This window comes from Urocampus carinirostris, chromosome 3 (genome assembly GCF_059441175.1).
Source record: "Urocampus carinirostris isolate Australia breed hairy pipefish chromosome 3, RoL_Ucar_1.0, whole genome shotgun sequence".
NCBI classification, from domain to species: Eukaryota; Metazoa; Chordata; class Actinopteri; order Syngnathiformes; family Syngnathidae; genus Urocampus; species Urocampus carinirostris.
In genome coordinates this window covers 39253912-39274005 of record NC_142351.1, presented here as the reverse complement: position 1 = coordinate 39274005, position 20094 = coordinate 39253912, and the positions used below count along the sequence as shown (strand labels likewise).

The 20094-nt window shown below is 37.8% G+C and overlaps 1 protein-coding gene across 4 annotated transcripts in view; it reads right to left on the bottom strand.

The window, feature by feature from the left end:
• The window catches only part of LOC148369669 (rho GTPase-activating protein 4-like), a 28646-nt gene extending 8763 nt beyond the window's left edge, over positions 1 to 19883 (bottom strand). Inside the window, exons 1-15 of one of the 4 annotated variants that reach the window (XM_088331775.1) lie at positions 19863 to 19883; positions 11853 to 11941; positions 11075 to 11246; positions 10828 to 10990; positions 10022 to 10084; positions 9828 to 9953; positions 9634 to 9762; positions 8202 to 8423; positions 8036 to 8137; positions 4845 to 5012; positions 3902 to 3986; positions 3792 to 3819; positions 2483 to 2582; positions 1133 to 1193; positions 981 to 1058 (exon numbers count right to left, since the gene is read on the bottom strand). In XM_088331775.1, the coding sequence (XP_088187901.1) occupies positions 981 to 1058; positions 1133 to 1193; positions 2483 to 2582; positions 3792 to 3819; positions 3902 to 3986; positions 4845 to 5012; positions 8036 to 8137; positions 8202 to 8423; positions 9634 to 9762; positions 9828 to 9953; positions 10022 to 10084; positions 10828 to 10990; positions 11075 to 11246; positions 11853 to 11941; positions 19863 to 19873 (1597 nt within the window). In that variant the 5' untranslated portion in view covers positions 19874 to 19883. Of the gene's footprint in view, positions 1 to 980; positions 1059 to 1132; positions 1194 to 2482; positions 2583 to 3791; positions 3820 to 3901; positions 3987 to 4844; positions 5013 to 8035; positions 8138 to 8201; positions 8424 to 9633; positions 9763 to 9827; positions 9954 to 10021; positions 10085 to 10827; positions 10991 to 11074; positions 11256 to 11852; positions 11942 to 18117; positions 18218 to 19862 lie in introns of those variants that run through there. The other 3 variants (XM_088331774.1, XM_088331776.1, XM_088331777.1) reach the window with 3 other exon arrangements.
• Positions 19884 to 20094: the final 211 nt, after the last annotated feature.

Here is a 20094-nt window from a genome sequence, read left to right as displayed (position 1 = left end):
TTACAAATATTGTATTAGAAGTAAAGGAACTTATCGACTCGTCTTGTCGAAACAACAGTAGACACTTGGGATACGGCGTCCCCGCCCTACATCGTTTACGGTGTGAAAGAAGGTGTTTTCGTGCCCTTTTTTAAGTTTTTATACCTACTGTGCGACCTCAACAACAAATTGTTTTGCGTGCCCAAAAATCTATAAATCTCTTTTCGGTTTTTGTGCCTATGACAATCTGTTTTAAAGATGCCGGTCTGCTATTGGCTTGTGTGACGGTACCATAAAGATGCCAATTTGCTATTGGCTGAACTTCTTCCCACAATGCCTTTTTCCCTCTATTTATTTAGTTCAGAATTGTGTGTGCTTTTAAAGACATAGCGAGTCGGCAATGCAAGTTGGTACTTTGGACTGTATTTTTTTTGCCATTTGTGCCAAGGCTAGCAGTGATGCTAAATAGAGACACAAAAACATAATAACCTTGGAAAAAAAGCTTGCGATTCTTGAAAAAAAAAGAAAAGAAAAAAAGGCAAAATAATTGCTACGCTCGCTTATTTGAACAACTGTATCACAAAAATATTAAAATCAGATAAATCCACTGAGAGCATGATAATCCCTGCAAGCGCCAGTCGTAAAATCATTTTTACTTTTAATCAGCCATCCCTCCCCCCTCTGCATCGACCCGCTACTCCACTTGACCAGCCCAAGTCATGTCACACCGAAGGTAGCTCAAGTGTCATTTTTCCTTTACATTTATACAAATTTGTGTTGTTTAACCGTAAGTACATATATTGCGCACAATTAGTACTGCTATAGAGTCGTGTGTATTAAAATGTTTTCGCATCGTTAATGTGTTCGTAACACAATAGCTTATTATAATAGGATTTCGTCCTCCATTTCAATTTGCGATTTCCACCTCAAAACTGATTGATGTCGTATCCCAGGGATCAACTTTATTTCAAAATAAACATTTAAGCAGCTGAACAAACTACCTCGCTCAAAAGCGTCCCTCAATTTGTTGACTTCCACCTGAGAGCCTGACACCCGAAAGATGCCTTCGTGGTGGAGGCCTATAGGGAAAAAAAAGCTCAATTTGAGTTAAGCACACATCAAATGATCCAGGAGGGTCGCATGTCAATCTCACCATTGAGATTAATGAAACGAATGCAACTCTCTACCACCAGTGGAATTTGTTGACCTGAGGCCTGCAACATTTAAGGAGACAAAATAATACACAGATACAGTGGACTTATCAGTATTCTCTGTATTAAAACTTTGATTTTCTTATCCGGCCAAAAATTCTGAAATGTTATTTTCACTATCGCATTCTTGGTTATCATGACAAAGAACTGTTATATTTGTCGTAGTAAAGTAAAAATAAAGGAGTAATTGTGCACTGGAGGGAAAAGAAAGCAGAAGGTTGTTGTTTGAACATTGGCGTCACGGGATGTCTTGAGAGTTTTATTAGCCTGCTCCTTTTCACCCTAATAATTTTCAACATAAGTCACAAGACATCTGGGGAGCAAAATAATGAATTAACTTCAATTTGAACATTTTCACTTCGAGGTGTGCTTACTTTTTTTGCCAATGCGGTTAAAACAAAACTGTTGCTCATTGTACAGATTTTTCAAAGGTCATTTGAAAGGTATTTTAAATTTTGATTCTATTCATGTAGTAATTATTTAGGTAAAACCATTTTTATATAAAAAATATTTGTATTAATCAGTGCATTTCTTTAGTGATTACTCTAGCAATTTGTTTTTGTATTTATTTATATTATTTCTCATTTAAATTGATATTTACTAAGTTAATGCAAAAAAGGAAAACACATATATACAAGTGAATCGTATTCTTTTTTTTATATATATAATTTTGTTATATTTGAAAATCATATTTTTGTAAAACAAAAACAAAATCATAAAGATATAAAAAAGCAATCAATTTCACATCATCATCATTTTAATATTATTATATCTGTATTTTTTTTGTATGACAATATTTTCTTATATAAATTATTTTCATTAAAAAAAGATAATTTCATATATAATTTTATGATTCTTTTTTCATACAAAATATTCTTGAAATCAAATATTTTGAACATATTTTTCCTTCAGTGATTTAATGTTTTCTTTTAAATCACAAAAATATTAAAGGCGGAAACATATATATAAACAAGCAATGTGTCTTCTTTTTTTCATTTATTTTGCTATGTCTTCAATTTAGGTATCCAACAAATTAATATTTTCTTTCTTTTTTAAATTATTTTATGTAGAAAAAAGAAAAATCATTTTAAAATATATATACCAAATATCATTTTTAAATTAAATTTTCATCAATATCATAACCTAACTGTGCAGTACTATTAAACTATTAATAAAGCATTGTTGCCCAATAAAAAAGAAAAAAATCTATAGAATTTCTTTCACTCTACTATGAACGGCATTGTATTTTAATTATTTACAAACTTAATTTTTAAAATGCTAAATTTACTGACCTGCATGAAGGACAGCATGTCGCCATTAAAAAGTTTGTGGTTGTGCAACAAGCTGCTGCTGGAAGGATTTTTTCGAACACGTGCAGACTTCCCGTTCTGTCTGCAAAAAGAAAAAATTGTCATCACCGATACAGAAGCAAGTCCAAAGGTCCGTGATGTCTAACCCCTTAACGTTCCTGTACAATTTCGCCGAAAATCCCAATTCAAGATGTACCCATAGTAAATTGAATGAAGTACTTGAACCATTTGAAGAATATGGACGGTTTTGTAAGAAAGGTTTTGTCCCAGACTGAAGCAATCACTGCAAGTGCTACTGAAATTAAGTATGTAAAATGGAACACACAGAAATAGAAAGTGTTTTTTTTTTTTTTTTTGCAGTTAAATGTAGCATGGGCTTCTTAGCTGGAAAACAGGTGAGACATTAGCTTGCAGCCTTACCTGGTACCTGGTCAAATTTGATCACAACCTGAAAAACATTGTATTTCACACATTTTTCCCAGGGTAAACTGAGGTGTTTCCACAAGTGTCTGAAAACGACCAATTTACTACACTAAAAGTTTGTATTTTACTTTGGACATTTTTTAGTCATTGTGAATGACTTGTAAATGTTTGACTTTTATTTCCAGAAGTCAAGTGAATGGCTGTGCACACTTGTGCGTAATAATGGTGCGTAAAAATAAATGACGGATTGCCTTGCGCACGTTATTTTCGTCTCTGATTTGAATATACCCCCGGAAAATGGCATACATTTATATGTTGGAAATTTCATTGGCTAACCAATGTGTCAATCATCATTCGATTTGGTTACTACTGACTGAAGATATTCAGACCTATTAAAGAGGCCCATCCCTATAGGATAATGTGGGCCAACTACCATATTGAGAATACATTTCCGAGTTTCAAGAAGCAACGTCCAACGAAACAGAAATGTTTTAGGCGGATTTATATCATCATGTTTGAGTAAATATTTTAAACGGTTGGATTCTATGGATGGTCCTATACGTGACAAAGCCATTTTCACGGACATTCAAAGAATTTGAAGACGGCCATGGGACGAAATAGTGAGTTATGCCGGCTTTATAGTTTCTGGGTATCTTGTTTCAAACTGATCATGATGTTTTGTCCGATGAGTATATTTTGAAATGGTCATCATATGTTGAATCCTAAAAGTTGAAGCTTTCTAATGATGTGCGGCATGACCTATTTCAGTGACCGTCAAAACAGACATGTATTGTTTATCGAAAATCCAGCAACCGTCCGCAGTCTGTCAGAACGTAAAGGGGTCAAACGGGGAGTTGGTAGACCTTACCTTGGCAGAATTCTGTCTGATGCCTGTCCTAAAATAGCAGCGTGAGAATAAATAATGTATTTTTATATATCAAGTTCTTTTATAAAGAGCCATTATTTTTTTTCTGTTACCTTTCTCCACAGCCACTTTAAGGAGGTCGTGTCTGGCTCGCAACTTGCATTCCAAAGAGGTTCCCAACAGGAACTCTTTGACTCTCTAGATGAAAAAAAATAAGGGGGAATAAATAAAGAAGGAAAAGACCATTTTGTCGGGAAGGATACATTTTTTCGAACTTAATAGTCAATATTTTACAAGAATCTTCCTGATAATTCAAAATGTTGAGCACTTTCCGGACATGTTTATGACCATTACGTGACCAAAACAAAAGTTTTTTAAAGTGGAAAAAAACTATCCATGCATAATGTCCCAAATGAAAAATCATTGTAAAGATATTTTTTCTATGCATTATGCATTCATTTAGGGTTTCTGTAGTGCAGTAGTTCAAGACTGGGTGGAAACATATGTTGGTTTGGAGAGGGATGAGCGCCACCGGGTTGTACTTGCCCAAGACACACCACAGGAAAAGGTGCCGCTACATCCTAGTGGTTAAGGGATCCAAACAAGCAGAGATAGAAAGAAACCACGAGAGATAGAGTGCAACTTTCTCTATTGATAGTGAGCTAGCCACTGTCACTAAATACACTCTATTCTCATTAACTGTAAGCATTTTTATTCAATTTCCTTCATTTCAAAATATTTTAATATCTGGCTGATTTCTAATATTGTTTTCTTTATAGCACAAAACCTTTATAACTTAGTGTGTAAAATGCACTTATAATTAGTGATTTACTTTATTCATTTACAACTTCCTAATGATTTGTAGCTAATGGTTAATAACTAAAATGTGCATTATTTGGCATTTTGTATATGAACTAAACACAAAATTAAAAAAAAATTTTTTTTTCTTTTACATTTCACCACTTTCATTTTCTACCACAATGATCTCGTCTTTCCAGATGGCACACAGGAGGTCATTGTGGCCAACAATTTCCAAGAAAAAAAAAAAGGACTCACAGTGAGGTAGAAGTTTTCTATTTCCTGCTGGTTGGCTCTCCGGCGAGCAATAGTGGGTCGGGCTAACGTGCTCTCGGCCTTCTCCTCCTGTTGTCCGTTGAGCTCCGAGTCCAAGACGGACATGGTCTCCAACAATGAAGCTTGGGCGTCTGACAAGCACTTGTTTGCCTACGGTAGACCATCAACAGACATATTTAGGAAAATTTAATTTCAAGAAGTTGTTCTTCAAAGTGAAGTGAAAAGGAAGGTCAGGCAAATACATTTAAATAAACTATAATCCCTCGTTTAACGCAGTTAGTAGGTACCAAAACCCAGGATATGCAAATATCTGCAAAGCAGTCCCCCCCCCACCATTTTTACCAATGCGCTCTGCTAGCCCCCCGCAGAGTAGAGTAGGGATAATGGATAGCAGCCACACAGGTGCACTTCATTTTAGGCAGAAAGAACAGGGAAAAAAAGCTGCCATACATGACACAGATTTGCTTTCTTAGCCACTGGTCCCAGCAATAGACGACTGGGGGTAATGGATCACACAACCAGGCATTTTATTTTGGTGGGCCAGAGTGGCACATTTTCTGACCAAAGTGCCTTCTGCGGATCCCTGCTCACAACAATAAAGGATAGGTTTATGGATTACAGCCACAAAAGGGCGGTTCAGTTTAGGCGGCTATAACTGCAAAAAAAGACCTGCCAGGCCGTGTTTGTAGCAATAGTCGACCAGAATAATGGATCACAGCCGCATGGTTGCTGTTCATTTTGGACGCCTTGCATAACACAAAATTTCTCTCCCAGCCCCTGTTCTCAGCAACAGTTGACTAAAGGTGATGGCCAGAACTGCAATTCATTTGAGGCAGGCTACACGGCACACTTCAGCAGCACGAACCTGAAAAAAAGCGCTGTGCCAGCCACCTCTCTCGGCAATAGATGAATGTGGATAATTGACTGCGCCAAAAAAAGTGCCGTTCGTTATAGGTGGGATGCAATGGCTCGCTTCAGCAGCCTGAACCGAAATAAATATGCTCCATTCTCAGCAATAGTCACCAGGGAAAAATGGATCGCGGACCAAAACAGTGCAGTTCTTTTAAGGCGGGCCACAGTGGCAAACTTTGGCGGCGCGAAGTGAAAAAAAAATGTGCTCTGCCGGCCCACTCTCTCTTAGCAATAGTCAACTGTGGATATAGACTCCAACTGAACCGGTGCAGTTATTTTAAGGTGGGCCACAATGCCAAACTTCAGCAACACCAACCCCAAAAATTGTCTTCTGCCGGTCCCTAATCACATCAATAAAGGACTGGGGATAACTAATTACAGTCACACGAATGCACTAATTTCAGGCAGAAATTCAGTAACGGCAAAAAAAGAGCCACCAGAGTTGACAAAAGTGTGCTCTGCCGGTCCCTGCTCGCAACAATATGCAATCAGCGATAATGGATTGTAGAATGTTTTTGTTATGTACTCAGGCTATGTAGTACAAAGCGCTAAGTAGCGAGGAATTACAGTATATACTGGACTGTCTCAGAAAATTAGAATATTGTGATAAAGTTCTTTATTTTCTGTAATGCAATTAAAAAAACAAAAATGTCATACATTCTGGATTCATTACACATCAACTGAACAATTTCAAGCCTTTTATTATTTGAATATTGCTGATTTTGGCTTACAGCTGAAAAAAACTCAAAAATCCTATCTCAAAATATTAGAATACTTCCTCAGACCAAGTAAAAAAAATAATTTTATAACAGCAAAACTAAATCAAACATTTGAAAATGTCCATTGATGCACTCAGTACTTGGTTGGGAATCCTTTTGCACGGATTACTGCATCAATCCGGCGTGGCATGGAGGCAATCAGCCTGTGTGGCATTGCTGAGGTGTTATTGATGCCCAGGATGCTTCGATAGCGGCCTTCAGCTCATTTGCATTTGTAGGTCTGGTGTCTTTCATCTTCTTCTTAACTATACCCCACAAATTCTCGATGGGGTTTAGGTCAGGGGAATTAGCAGGCCAATCAAAGACAGTGATGCCATGGTCAGTGCACCAGTTACTGGTGGTTTTGGCACTGTGGGCAGGTGCCAGATCATGCTGGAAAATGAAATACTCATCTCCATAGAGCTTTTCAACAGATGGAAGCATGTAGTGCTCTAAAATCTCTTGGTACACAGTTGCATTTACTCTGGACTTGATGAAACACAGTGGACCAACACCAGCAGCTGACATGGCTCCCCAAACCATTGCTGACTGTGGGAACTTCACACTGGATTTCAAGCAACTTGGATTTTGCTCCTCTCCAGCCTTTCTCCAGACTCTGGCGCCTTGACTTCCAAATGAAATGCAAAACTTGCTTTCGTCTGAAAAGAGGACTTTGGACCACTCTGCAACTGTCCAGTGCTTCTTCTCCATAGCCCAAGTCAGACGCTTCTTCCGTTGTCTTGAGTTCAGAAGTGGCTTGACCATGGGAATACGGCTATTGTAGCCCATTTCCCGGACACGTCTGTGAACTGTGGCTTTTGATACCTGGACTCCAGCTTCAGCCCACTGTCTTTGAAGCTCCCTCAAATTCTGGAAGCGGCTCTTCTTCACAATTTTGTTAAGGCTGCGGTCATCTCTCTTGGTTGTGCAGCGTTTCCGGCCACATTTTTCCCTTCCAACAGACTTTTTGTGGATATGCTTTGAAACTGCACTCTGTGAACAGCCTGCTCTTTGAGAAATTTATTTTTGTGTCTTACCCTCCTGATGGAGGGTATCAATGATGGTCCTCTGGACAGCAGTCAGATCAGCAGTGATTTAGTTTACTGAACCAAGCAGAGTGTTTTTAAGGCTCAGGAAACCCTCGCAAGGTGTTTCGAGTTAATTAGATGATTCAGGTGATTAGTTGAATAGCCTACTTGTATACTTTTTCATGATATTCTAATATTTTGAGATAGGATTTTTGAGTTTTCTTAAGCTGTAAGCCAAATTCAGCAATATTAAAATAATAAAAGGCTTGAAATAGTTCAGTTGATGTGTAATGAATCCAGAATGTATGACATTTTTGTTTTTTTAATTGCATTACAGAAATTAAAGAACTTTATCACAATATTCTAATTTTCTGAGACAGTCCAGTAGATGGTCAATAATTTTGTAACATGGAGGACATCGGTTAGAAAAGGGGGCATACTCCTAACCCACAATTGGTCACACTGCGCTACCTACCTCCTGCGTTTCCTCAGACACCGCCCTCAACCTGGTTTGGATCTGTTTGAATCTGGTCTCCAACTCAAACCTCATCTCGCTCTCGGCGCTGATCTCGGAAAGCTGCGAAAATGAAAGAAATTTGGAACCTGCCCTCTGGAGTTGAAGAAAAGTTGTGCCTGCCCACCTGGTCTCCGTCGTGGGGCTGGTAAGGGAAGCGAAGCGGCATGCAAAAGGTGACGTGGTGCTCCTGCAGGAGGGCGTCTCGATCCTGGTGCTGGTCAAGCCCGGATGTCGCCGCCTGGAGATCCTGCAGGCCAGAGCTCAAGTTCTCGTGCACCTGACGCCGACTGGACAGGTAGGCCTGCATCACTCGGCCCAGGGACAAGTGGTAACCTGCATCTGCGCACTAGATACGTTGGGTTGGCAGTATAGAAATCATTCAGATAGCTAAATCCGACTATTTTCTTATTTTACAATAGAAACAGCTTTACAGTAAGCACTCGAATTATAACAGTTTTGTTTTTAAGTTGGCGATTTTACTTGAATTCCCACCAAAGTCGTCATTAAAAGTTAAAATCCATGTCAAAATATTGTGTATAAAACATAATCATGTGTTTAAAAAAAACATTTTAAACATCCAATAAAAATGGTACCAGAGCATAAAACACATTTTGTGTGGCTTACGTAACGATTTAAGTTCATTGTTGCAAAAAAAAACCATGCTACCTTTCGGCGAAGGCCAAGACCAGATTATTTTGTGGTGCAAAATAAGATACTTGTTTCGGGAACCAAAGTTCTTCTGCAACATATGTAGTATACATATACACAATGTATATAACCAGAAATGTTGCTAAAATAAACACATATTATATATATATATATATATATATATATATATATATATACACATTAGAAAACATAAATAAAATAAATAAAAAACAATACCTTTTGTGCAGAAGATTATGCTAGTGTTTTAAATACACGATGACACTAATTTCCGTACAAAAACTAAAATGCTAGCTTCTGAGGTTTCATGGCTTATGGAACAAGGGCAACTAAATTTATGAAAGACAAGGTTTCTAAATACTACACAAGCCACACTGGGGTACAAGTCACATTATTATCGGCTTTGATAACAATTCGTGTTCAATAAAGAACAAGGTGATATTATTTCACTGGAGGCGAGGACAAAATTTGTTCAAGAAGTAGAAGAAGGTCCTGCTTTCTGAAACAAAAGTTGTCCAGAGTCTGTTATATATAATCCAACATGCAGTCAACAGATTGAAAATAAACCATGCTATGTTTTTGTCCAGAAGGTGATGACGCTGATGTTACACAACCACAACACAAGTCGCACTGGAGTATAAGTTGCACTTACGCCGTTTTCCGTAACATTCAAGTTTATTATTTAAAAAGACGATGCAACCCGTCAGTGCAGGCAAAGATGAAATTAGTTTACGACACAGAAGAAGATACTAGTTTCTGAAACAAAGTCTAGTATATAGCTCTTATCCACTTTGTCCAAATCCAATTTGTCTTTATTATTAAAAAGAAACGTGCTACCTTGGCCTTCCATCCTGGGTAAAAAAAAAAAGGCAAAAAAAATTTGAACTCACGTCAATGAGAGCAGAGACGTCCTTGAGATAGTACTTGTTCATGGAAGCGTTGGCTGCAGCCAAGTTGAGCAGATAATCGTTTCTGGCCTTGCTGCACTTCAAATAAATATCTTGTACTTTTCCTTGCCTCTAAAAAAAAAAAAAGAGTTAACTTTTACAGGACGGACATCTCTGGGGGATAACTCCTCATTTACCTTCTCAATTAACCTCTCCAGTTTCTTTGCATTCTGCTTCTGCTTTTCCTCTTGTTTCTCCGCCTCCTTCAACTTGCCGTCAGCGCACAGGTATTCTGCATGGTAGCCGGAATACGTCCGCAGGGCCTGCGTCGAAAAGCAGGTCACCATCGTTTTTCGAAACGCAAAAATGCTGTTTACGTTTTCTCACGTACCGTCTGAAGCTCCGTGGTCACCTTTAAAAGTCCGTCTTGGAGCTGGGCGCAGATTTCTTTACTCTGAGAGCCGAGGAAGAGGCATTGAGTCGTTTGTAGGCCAGAGCACAAATGGTGAAGCAACAAACAAACAACAGTAAGTTATTAGGCAAGCACTCCTGGTACAATAGCAATATAACTTATAAAAATCAAAAATGTTTCCTGCATTGACACTGAACACACAAAACAGGAATTCAAAGTATCAAAACTAATTACTTAAACTTCAACCCCAACATAAGTCTAACTCATAACTTAACTCTAAAACCACCCTTTAAGGCTAAAAAGGGGTCTAGCCACATTGACTGATTTACCATCATTGAACAAACTCCTGAAATTGATCCCAACCAGGTCCCAAATATAAACAAACCCACACAGTTTTACTTTTCAATACTAGTTGGAACTTTCCATTGACGCAATGAGTATTCCGATCCCTTACCTAAACCAAAGTCTAAGGTCTAGCCACATTATGACGACCACAATTCCCAGATAAGATATACTAATGCCCAACAATAATAGTAAAAAAATTGAAAATGGTCCCTAGAAGATCACAAATAGGATTACACAAACACATTTTGTTTTCTATGGACTAGTTGGGACATTTCATTGATGCAATGTATTTCCCAGGCCTTTCCCTTAACCAAAGCCTAAGATCTAGCAACACAAGAACAGCCAAAATGTTTGAATCAGGATTACAGTTCCCCGCAATGATGGTAAAAATCTTAAAAAATTGTCCTAAGACGGTCACAAATACACACAATCTCGAGTACCTTTTTGGCCAGCCTTTGAGTGTATTCCAAGCAATGGTAGAGAGGTGGAATGAGGGAAGTGGAGCAGGTATCACCAAGCTCATTGTGGTCTTTACTTTCCTGCCTCGTATGTGACAGCAAGGCCAGCCACATCTGGAACACCGAATGGCCGCTCGCCTCTTTCCTGGTACCGGAAAAAAAAAACATTTTGGTTCACAAAACGAGTGGTTCCCCTTAAAAAAGGGTCCATGAAGCAGGCAGGAGATACCTCTTGGTCCTGCTGCTGAACTTCTCAGCCAGTTTGTCCAGGGAGCGCGAGTACTCGCTCTCAATCTCGCTTCGTCGCCGCAAGTAGTCGGCAAAGTCGTGCAGAAGTTGGCTCTTCTGCTCCAGCTGCACGTCCATCATTTTCAGTTGGTCCGCCAACTGGCAGCGCACCTCTGACCAGACTCAAATTTAAAAAAAAAAAAAACCTCCGAATCCCCTTGCACTTTAAGCATGTTAAAGTCTGTAATGATTCAACACAAGAGGTTGTTTTAGCTTAAATGGAGTGAAAATGTAAGCATGGGGAGGAAGACACACATTGAAACCCGGAGGATATCACTTCAAGCCAAAGCCTTTAGCCAAGTGGCTAACATGAGTGGCTAGAGAAGAATACTGTGGTAAAAAAAAATCTGTCTAGATCATCGGTTCAGAGATATATAGCTGGATACATAAGGCTCAGCTCTGTGCAGTAAAAACACCACCTGGACAAGCTTCAGTAGAAGCAATACGGTAGCAGAACAAGTCAGTTGCTTCAAGTTGTGTAATATAATTACAGAGTCTTCAAAAAAATCCTGTTCATACGTCTTGTTCCTTATTATTTGAATCAACAGTACTTTATTCAATTAATGAAGTACCTTTACACCATCAGGGTATCTAATACACACTGGGGCTTTTAAAACTAATATCATTAATTACTTTAGAACTTGCTTTCTCGCTGCCAAGTAACAGTTAAAAAACAAAATCTCACATAGAAAAGAATATATATATGTTTAAATACATACCCTTAATTTGTGTGTCACAATCCACCATGCCAATTTTGTCCTTCCTGAGTTTCACATGGGAAGCCATTTGGTCCTGAAGAGGTAGACTTCTGAGAAAAAGGGGGTTAAATGACGTATAATGAATTATCCATCGTTGAATAAAACAATGATTAAGACAGTGCTGCGAAAAAGTATTTGCCCCCTTCCTGAAGTAGGTGTTTAGCATATTTATCACTCAAAAAGGTTTCAGATCACCAAACCAATTTTAATATTACACGAACACACCCCAAAGAAATACAAAATGCAATTTTGAAATATTGATACAATTTATTAAGGGACAAAAATTTAGGCCTATCTGGCCCTATGTGAAAAAGCAATTGGGCTAAATAAGTACTTAATCAACCACCAATTGTGCAAGTTCTCCTACTTGAAAAGACGAGAGAGGCCTGCAATTGTCAAGATGAGTAAAAAATGAGAATACATAACGATTTTTTCAAGAATTTATTTCCGAATTACAGTTGAAATAAAAGTATTTAGTCAACTACAAACAAGCAAGATTTGTGGCTGCCGAAGAGGTCTAACTTCTTCTAGTGAGGTCTAACGTGGCTTCACTTGTTACCTGTATAAATAGCACCTTTTTTAACTCTATCGGTATAAAAGACCTTTCCACAACCTTATTCAGTCACACTTCAAACTCCACAATGGCCCACAGCAGGGGTGGTGAACAAGTTGGACACAAAGGCCTGACATTTTTAACTGTGAGAGTCAAAGAGCTACACCACGCACTGACCTGCCATGACAGACAGACACACACAAACATACACAATTAAAAACATATTTCCCATAAAACTTTCCTCTCCTTACAATACAACAAGTATTGTTCTTGTGTTGATTTCAGGAAAGTGTCCACCCTAAATACACACACAATAAAAAACTAAATATGAAACAAGGCAAAGAGCCACAGTTTATAGAAAATATGATGAGGCAAAGAGCCGCATTCTTATTGGCCATGTGTTCGCCACCCTTGGCCTAGAGCAAAAAGCTGTCAAAGGACACCAGAGACAAAATTGTAGACCTGCAGCAGGCTGGGAAGACTCAAACTGCAATACGTAAAACAACCGGTGTAAAGAAATCAACTGAGAAAGCATCTACTAGAAAACGGAAGACATACAAGACCACAGATACTCTCCCTTGATCTGAGGCTCCATGCAAGATCTCACCCGGTGGCGTCAAAACGATAACAAGAACGGTGAGCAAAAATCTCAGAAGCACACAGGGGGATCTAGTGAATGACCTACAGAGAGCTGGGACCACAGTAACACAGGCTACTATCAGTAACACAATGTGCCGCCTGGGACACAAAGCCTGAACTAGGGCTGCGTGATTTACCGAACTCTAATCGATATTGAGATACAACGTCGTACGATTGTGTAATCGCAACATACTGCGGTTTGAGCCTTGTGTGAGCAGACAGCAACCCTAACAATCCACCCCCGAAAGAGGACGCTGTTTTCTAAATCAAGCATGCCAATATAAATAACCCTCGTGTTGTCTTTTTTTTAAGGACCATTTTTGTACTTTTTTGTCCAGCTTACATGGAAATGCGAGTAAAAACATTAATTTTTCTACTGTTGGGGCCAATCTAGAAAAAGAACATTCAGTTATCAAAATATAATTCAAGGGGATTTTTCTGGGTTTTAAGCAACACAGTGGCACGTCATTTTGACCCTCTGAAAACAGGAGGGTTAAATACTCACAAAAAGACTTTTCTTTTCAAATCAATATTGCAATACTAATCTGAAAAATTGCGATTATGCTTTTTTCCAAAATTGGGCAGGCCTAGCCTGCACTACCAGACGTGTCCCCATGTTGAAGCCAGTACATGTCCAGGCCGGTCTGTAGTTTGCTAAAGAGGCATTTGAATGATCCAGGAGAGGACTGGGAGAATGTGTTATGTTCAGATTAAACCAAAAAAGAACTTTATAGTAGAAACACAGGTTCTCAGGTTTGGAGGAAAAAAGAATACTGAATTGCATTCAAAGAACACCATACCTACTGTGAAGCATAATGTTGGAAACGTCAATCTTTGGGGCTGTTTTTCTACAAATGGACCAGGATGATTGATCTGTGTGAGAACGAATGGGGCCATGTATTGAGAGATTATGAGTAAAAATCTCCTTCCATCAGCAAGGGCATTGAAGAGATGACGTGGCTGAGTCTTTCAGCATGACAGTGATCCCAAACACACAGATGGGAAGCATTTCAAGGTCCTGGAGTGGCCTACACTCTTCGGATTTCAACCCCATAGAAAATCAGTGAAGGGAGTTAAAAAACCGTGCTGAACAACGACAAACCAAAAACATCACTGTTCTAGAGGAGATCTGCATGGAGGAATGGGCCAAAATACCAGCAACAGCAAAAAAAATGCTTACTTTTTAACCATGATTTGCAGATAAATTCCTTCAAAAAAAATTAAACAATGTGATTCTTTTTTTTTCTAATCCACATTCTGTTTCTTGTGGTTGAGGTTTACCCATGATAACAATGACAGGCTTCTCTTATATTTTTGAGTTGGAGAACTTGCAGAATTAGTAGTTGACCAAGTACTTATTTGCCCCACTATAACTGTGTAGCATTTTTAGCAAGCACATACATATTAATGTTGTTGTTACTTTTACTCCCTTGTGAACTTCCCCATAAAAAACATAAAAAATATGAAAGAATATATATTAAAAAAATATATATATTCTTTTAAAGCATCTCAGCAATATTTTAAAGTGAACTGTGCTCAAGACCAGCATTGAGATCACAGCTACATTTTACTGAATTTTGTAAAAAAAAAAAAAAAAAAAAAAAAAAAAAAAATTATATATATATATATATATATATATATATATATATATAACACATTCTCCCAGTCCTCTCATGGATCATATATATATATATATATAGATATATATATATATATATATATATATATATGGGCAGCACGGCGGGGCAGTGGTTAGCGCGTGTTCGGCACAGTTCAAAGGTCTTGGGAACCTCCTGTGTGGGTTCAAATCCAGCTACCGGACTTCCTGTGCGGAGTTTGTATGTTCTCCCCGTGCTTGCGTGGGTTTCCTCCGGGCACTTTGGTTTCCTCCCACATTCCAAAGACATGCATTTGAGGTTGATTGGCCGGTCCAAATTGTCCTTAAGTGTGAATGAGCGAGCGAGTTGTCGGTCCCTGTGTGCCCTGCGATTGGCTGACAACCAGTTCAGGGTGTCCCCTGCCCACTGCTCGATGATTGCTGGGATGGGTTCCAGCACCCCCGCGACCCTACTGAGCATAAGCGGTGCAGCTAATGAGATGATATATATATATATATATATATATATATATATATATATATAGATATATATATAAATATATTACTGTATACATAATATGATTACATTTGTCAAGGATATAAAACACACCATGTGTTTTGCTAAAAATGTTTCGCAAAAAAAAAAAAAAAAAAAGTAATAATAAGAAATAAAAACGCTTCCCAGTCTTTCTGCCTTTTTGAGTTTGACTCATTTTATCATATCATTTTGCTTTAGATCTAACTGTTTCAAAACCAATTTCGAGCCATGTATCCAAACACTGTATCGGCAGATACTTAAAATCAAATCAATCAATATTTTCCCTCCTGGCCCAGTCCCTCTGCAACAATTTTCGAACGCCTGGGTTAGAGATCGAATTTCAGTTTTTATTTTTTTTGTTGCCGTCAAAACATCAACCAAAACATATCCGGAGTTCGAAAATTGAGCCCTTTAGGAACCGTGATGCAAAATCATCACGAAAGCAATTGTAGAAACAGAACTTATTGGGAAATATGAAAAAAAAAATGCCAGCTAGCAAAATTGGCAGGAAGAAATTTCGCCAGTGCAACATCCTGAAAATCTTCGAGCGTGACATTTTTTTATTCCCCCCTAAAAAAAGACGCTGGCAATTATAGAGGAAGACATTTTTGTTTTCTTACTTCAAGTGATTGTTAAAGAAAGAGGAAGAAAGTCCTTTTCTTGCATAGCATGACACACAGAATGTTACTTCCACATTTTAAAAAGTCAAAAACGACTCTTCAACATTCTCTTATGCCCAAAAATGTCATTTCATGCACAGCAGCCCACACAAAACTAAAACCACAACAATATCAAAGCAAACCAATTCACTTTTAGTCCTTGTTTTTCCAAACCTCAAAACTTTTTCCAAGCACTCGGCCTTGATTCTATTTTTGCCAAGTTCAAGTGAGACGATTTATGAAATTACAAATAAAAATGTTCTTTTGGCAGCTATGATTACGTATTTTAAGTTCATAAATTTAAAAATAAAATAAAACATCAAAGTTCAAAAAAATATTTTATGTACAATTTGTCCTCCATTTAAAATTATTTTCCAATTCCTTTTTATTAAGTTATTTTGATTTATTTTTTAAAAAAAACAACATTTCATTCATATTTTGCTTTTCCGTTTTTGTTTTAAGTGCTTTATAAAGACTTTGTGAGTCAGCGATAAAATATTGCAGTTTTTGCATAGTGTTTATTGGCTATAGGTCCCAAGAACTGCACTGAGGCTAAAGGGAGAGGCAAAAACATGATAACTATGGAAACAAAGCTCGCGATTAACATACGAATTGCTAACCTCTTAAACTGCGCAGCCATAAGTAATCGACACTTGGGACCATGATTAAAAATAAGGAGCACCTAAAGCAAGGTAATATTAGGACAGCATGAAACTCCTCGCCAGTGAACTATTTAAGCCAAGTCAAGTCATGTTTATTTGTATAGCCCTAATCACAAGGAGTCTCAAAGGGCTGCAGAGACCACAGACTCTTGCAGACTACAGACGACTATTATTAGGACCTCTCCTGATCTAAAACCTACATGAGGGCAAGGGAAAAACTCAAAAACCTCAACGTGAGAAAAAATGAAGAAACCTTGAGAATGGACTGCACATTTTATCTCTCTTTATTTTTTCTGTTTCTAGTTCCTTCTCTTGACTTTCTGTTTTTTCTTTTCCCCCCGCTTTCGCTCTTAGTCTTTTCTCTTTCTCTCTCTTTCCTTTTTTCTTTCTTTCTCATATTTGCTTCTCTTTTGCTCTCTCACTCTTTCCTTCTCTATTTTTCTCTACCCCCTGACCAAACTGAGGTGTCATAAAAGTGCCAATCAGAGATCATCCATCCATTATCTGCACCACTTATCCTCATTAGGGTCGCGGAGGTGCTGGAGCCCATCCCAGCTATTTTCGGGCAGTGGGCGAACTGGTTGCCAGCTAGTCGCAAGGCACACAGGGACGGACAACTCACTCACTCATTCACACCTAGGGACAATTTAGACTGGCCAATCAACCTGACATGCATGTTTTTGGAATGTGGGAGGAAACCGGAGTGCCCGGAGGAAACCCACGCAAGCACGGGGATGACATGCAAACTCCACACAGGAAAGTTTGATCTCAGGACCTCAAAACTGTGCTGCACACGCGCTAACCACTGCACCACCGTGCTACCCTATCAGAGATCATATATTGCAAAATATTAACAATAAAAAATATTTTATAAATCCATTTTCATTTTAATCAGCTGTTTTCATCCTCATCCGCATCCACCCGCTACTCCACTCTACCAGCTCAAGTCACGTAACAACTAGGGTAAGTTAAATGTATTTTTTCCTTTACATCTATATTTATTTATGTGATTTAATCATATGCACGTATATTATACATAAGAAGTTTGTTCAACATACTATTTTGTTATTTGAATGTTTTATGTGGGGTACAGGGAACACCATAACGCATTGCCATAATATTCTATCACCTGCCATTCGACATTTTCACTTTACGACGTCCACCTCCTAATAGATGAATGTCGTATTCCGGGGGTAGGTAGTTGTGGGCCATGCGCGAAGGGGGTGGGAGACATATAAACGCATCATCAATATAAGCCCGATCTTTCTTTAAATGTAAAATGACAACACACATTTTATAAAAACACATTACGTAGTAACATGGAGTATAATGTTTTTTTTATTTACTATGTTGTCATGACAACCACAACGAGGAAAAAAAAAACAATAAAGGGACTTTATATGTTGAACCTTGCCGCCTGGCTTCTTTTCACCAGGAAGTCTTTTGAGCCCATGTGACGCTACTCAAACCAGATCACCCTGAGTCACCCACGGGTGGCAACAAAGCAGAAGCAGACGGACAAAAATGTCTTAACTCAAAGATCGTAGAATAAAAAAACACGCTGCGTGGGGGTCTTACCTTTTCCTCCACTCTTGTCTCGCCTTGCGACTTGTGAGCACTTGAGAGCGGCCACTTAACTTTCACCTCCCCCTTCACGTTTACAGATGTTTCGTTCGCGAACGTAACCACTCTGTGAGCTGACTCTTTGAAGTGAGCTAGCGGAGCCGGCTCCTAACCAATAAAGAGCCAGCCGTTTTTGATAACAATACTGGGTTGTTGACTTTATATTTGTTGATTATATAAAAAGTTTTTAAAAAGTGTATTAATTTTTTGTATATCTGTGTTTTTAGGGCTAATATGATTCAAAATTAGTTTAAAAAAGGAAAATGTAGTTGTGTATTTCATAGTTTACTTGTTGTTTAATCTACATTATCTTGTGTTTTTCCGTGATTTTGATTAGCTTGACTTTATGGTTTGCCAGTATCAAAAAGGTTCAAAGTTCAAATGAGTTGAAAATTTACTGCAGAGTGAAAAAATTAGGGCTATTGTAATTGAGTAAAATAATGGATTTTTTCAAAAAAAGTATCAATTCATTTTGTGCATAATGTGACATTAATATTAGTAATATAGCAATCAAAGGGACCCCAAAACGGTCTTTTTCGTCTGATTTTTCAGATTTTTACTTCTTTTTTGTTCCTTTTTTGCTCTTTTGTCCATTTTTTATTTTTTATTTATTTTTTATTTTTCTTAACTTCTTTTTTTGTTTTTTTTTTGTGATTTTTTTGAATGTTTCCTATGTTTTCCTTTTTCTTTGCTTTCTTTTTTTCTATTTTCCTTATTTTTGTTTTTGTATTGTTTCTTCCCCTCAAATTTTTTAATTTTTCCCTTTCCTTTTCCCTTATTTCTTTTCCTGTTTTTTTTGCTTACTTTTTTTAGCTACGTTTTGCTTTTTTTATTTTTTCCATATTATTTTCTTTTTTTTTCTTCTTTTGTTTTTCCTTGCTTTTAACTTTTTACCATTTTTATTTTTCTTCTTTTTTGTTTACCCCTATTTTTTATTATCTTTTCTTCTTTTTCTCTGGTTTGTCCTTTTTTCTTTTGGTATTTTCTTCTTTTAGTCATCTTTTCTACCTTTTTTTCTTGCCTTCTCGTTTCTTTTTTCTTTACATGTTTATTTTGTTTTTAATCTTTTTTGTTTCTTTTTTCATTTTCGTCTTATTTTATTTAATTTTTTTTGCATTTTTTCTTTATTTTTGTCCCCCTTTGAAGTCATTTATGGCATTTTTTTTTTCATAATAATCAGTAATGTATCGATTAAAGCACCAGTTAAAAACCTGGAGAGCCATTTGGGATCTAAAAGATTGGAGTATTTTATGTGTGACGAGCCAAAAAAGCCGGTCCTCTAGAAAGAGCTGGAATACTCATCACTTCTCACTTTGGACACGTGGGTGGGGTACAAGTGAGCTTTCCCCTCTTACGCGCACGCGCATCGCAAAAGGACTCATGACTCACGCGCACTCCTTGCACTCTCGTGACGTCATATATTTGTGGGAAGTTGAGGTGATATATATTTTTTTGTTTTCCGTGGGGTGAACTTGCAAAACCTTCGTGTTAATTGGCTGTCATTATTGAGAGCAGCTACCGTGTTTTGACACAACAGGGGCAGAGAATCACGAGTATTAAGGATCTATCCAAATATCAATATTATTGATATTAAACGGATAGTTTGATCAGGTTGATAATATTGTCTTCACCTTTTAACTATCACTATAATAATGTTGTTAGTGGGTGGTAAGATTATACTTACCCACCTAACGACTTACCTTAAAGTCATTTCTGACCGAGCTTCCACCCAACAAAACTATAGACGTACCTACCTAGCTTTTTATAGTATATATAAAAAAAACATTTAGAGGGCATCTGGCTAACTGCGTGCTAGCATCGGGTGTCAGCGAACTGAGCCATATCTCCACGATGATTAAATTGAAACCGTCCCGAATGTAGCCGATACGAGTTGTAGTTCCAAGACATCCGTTTCACGGTCAATGGGTCGTC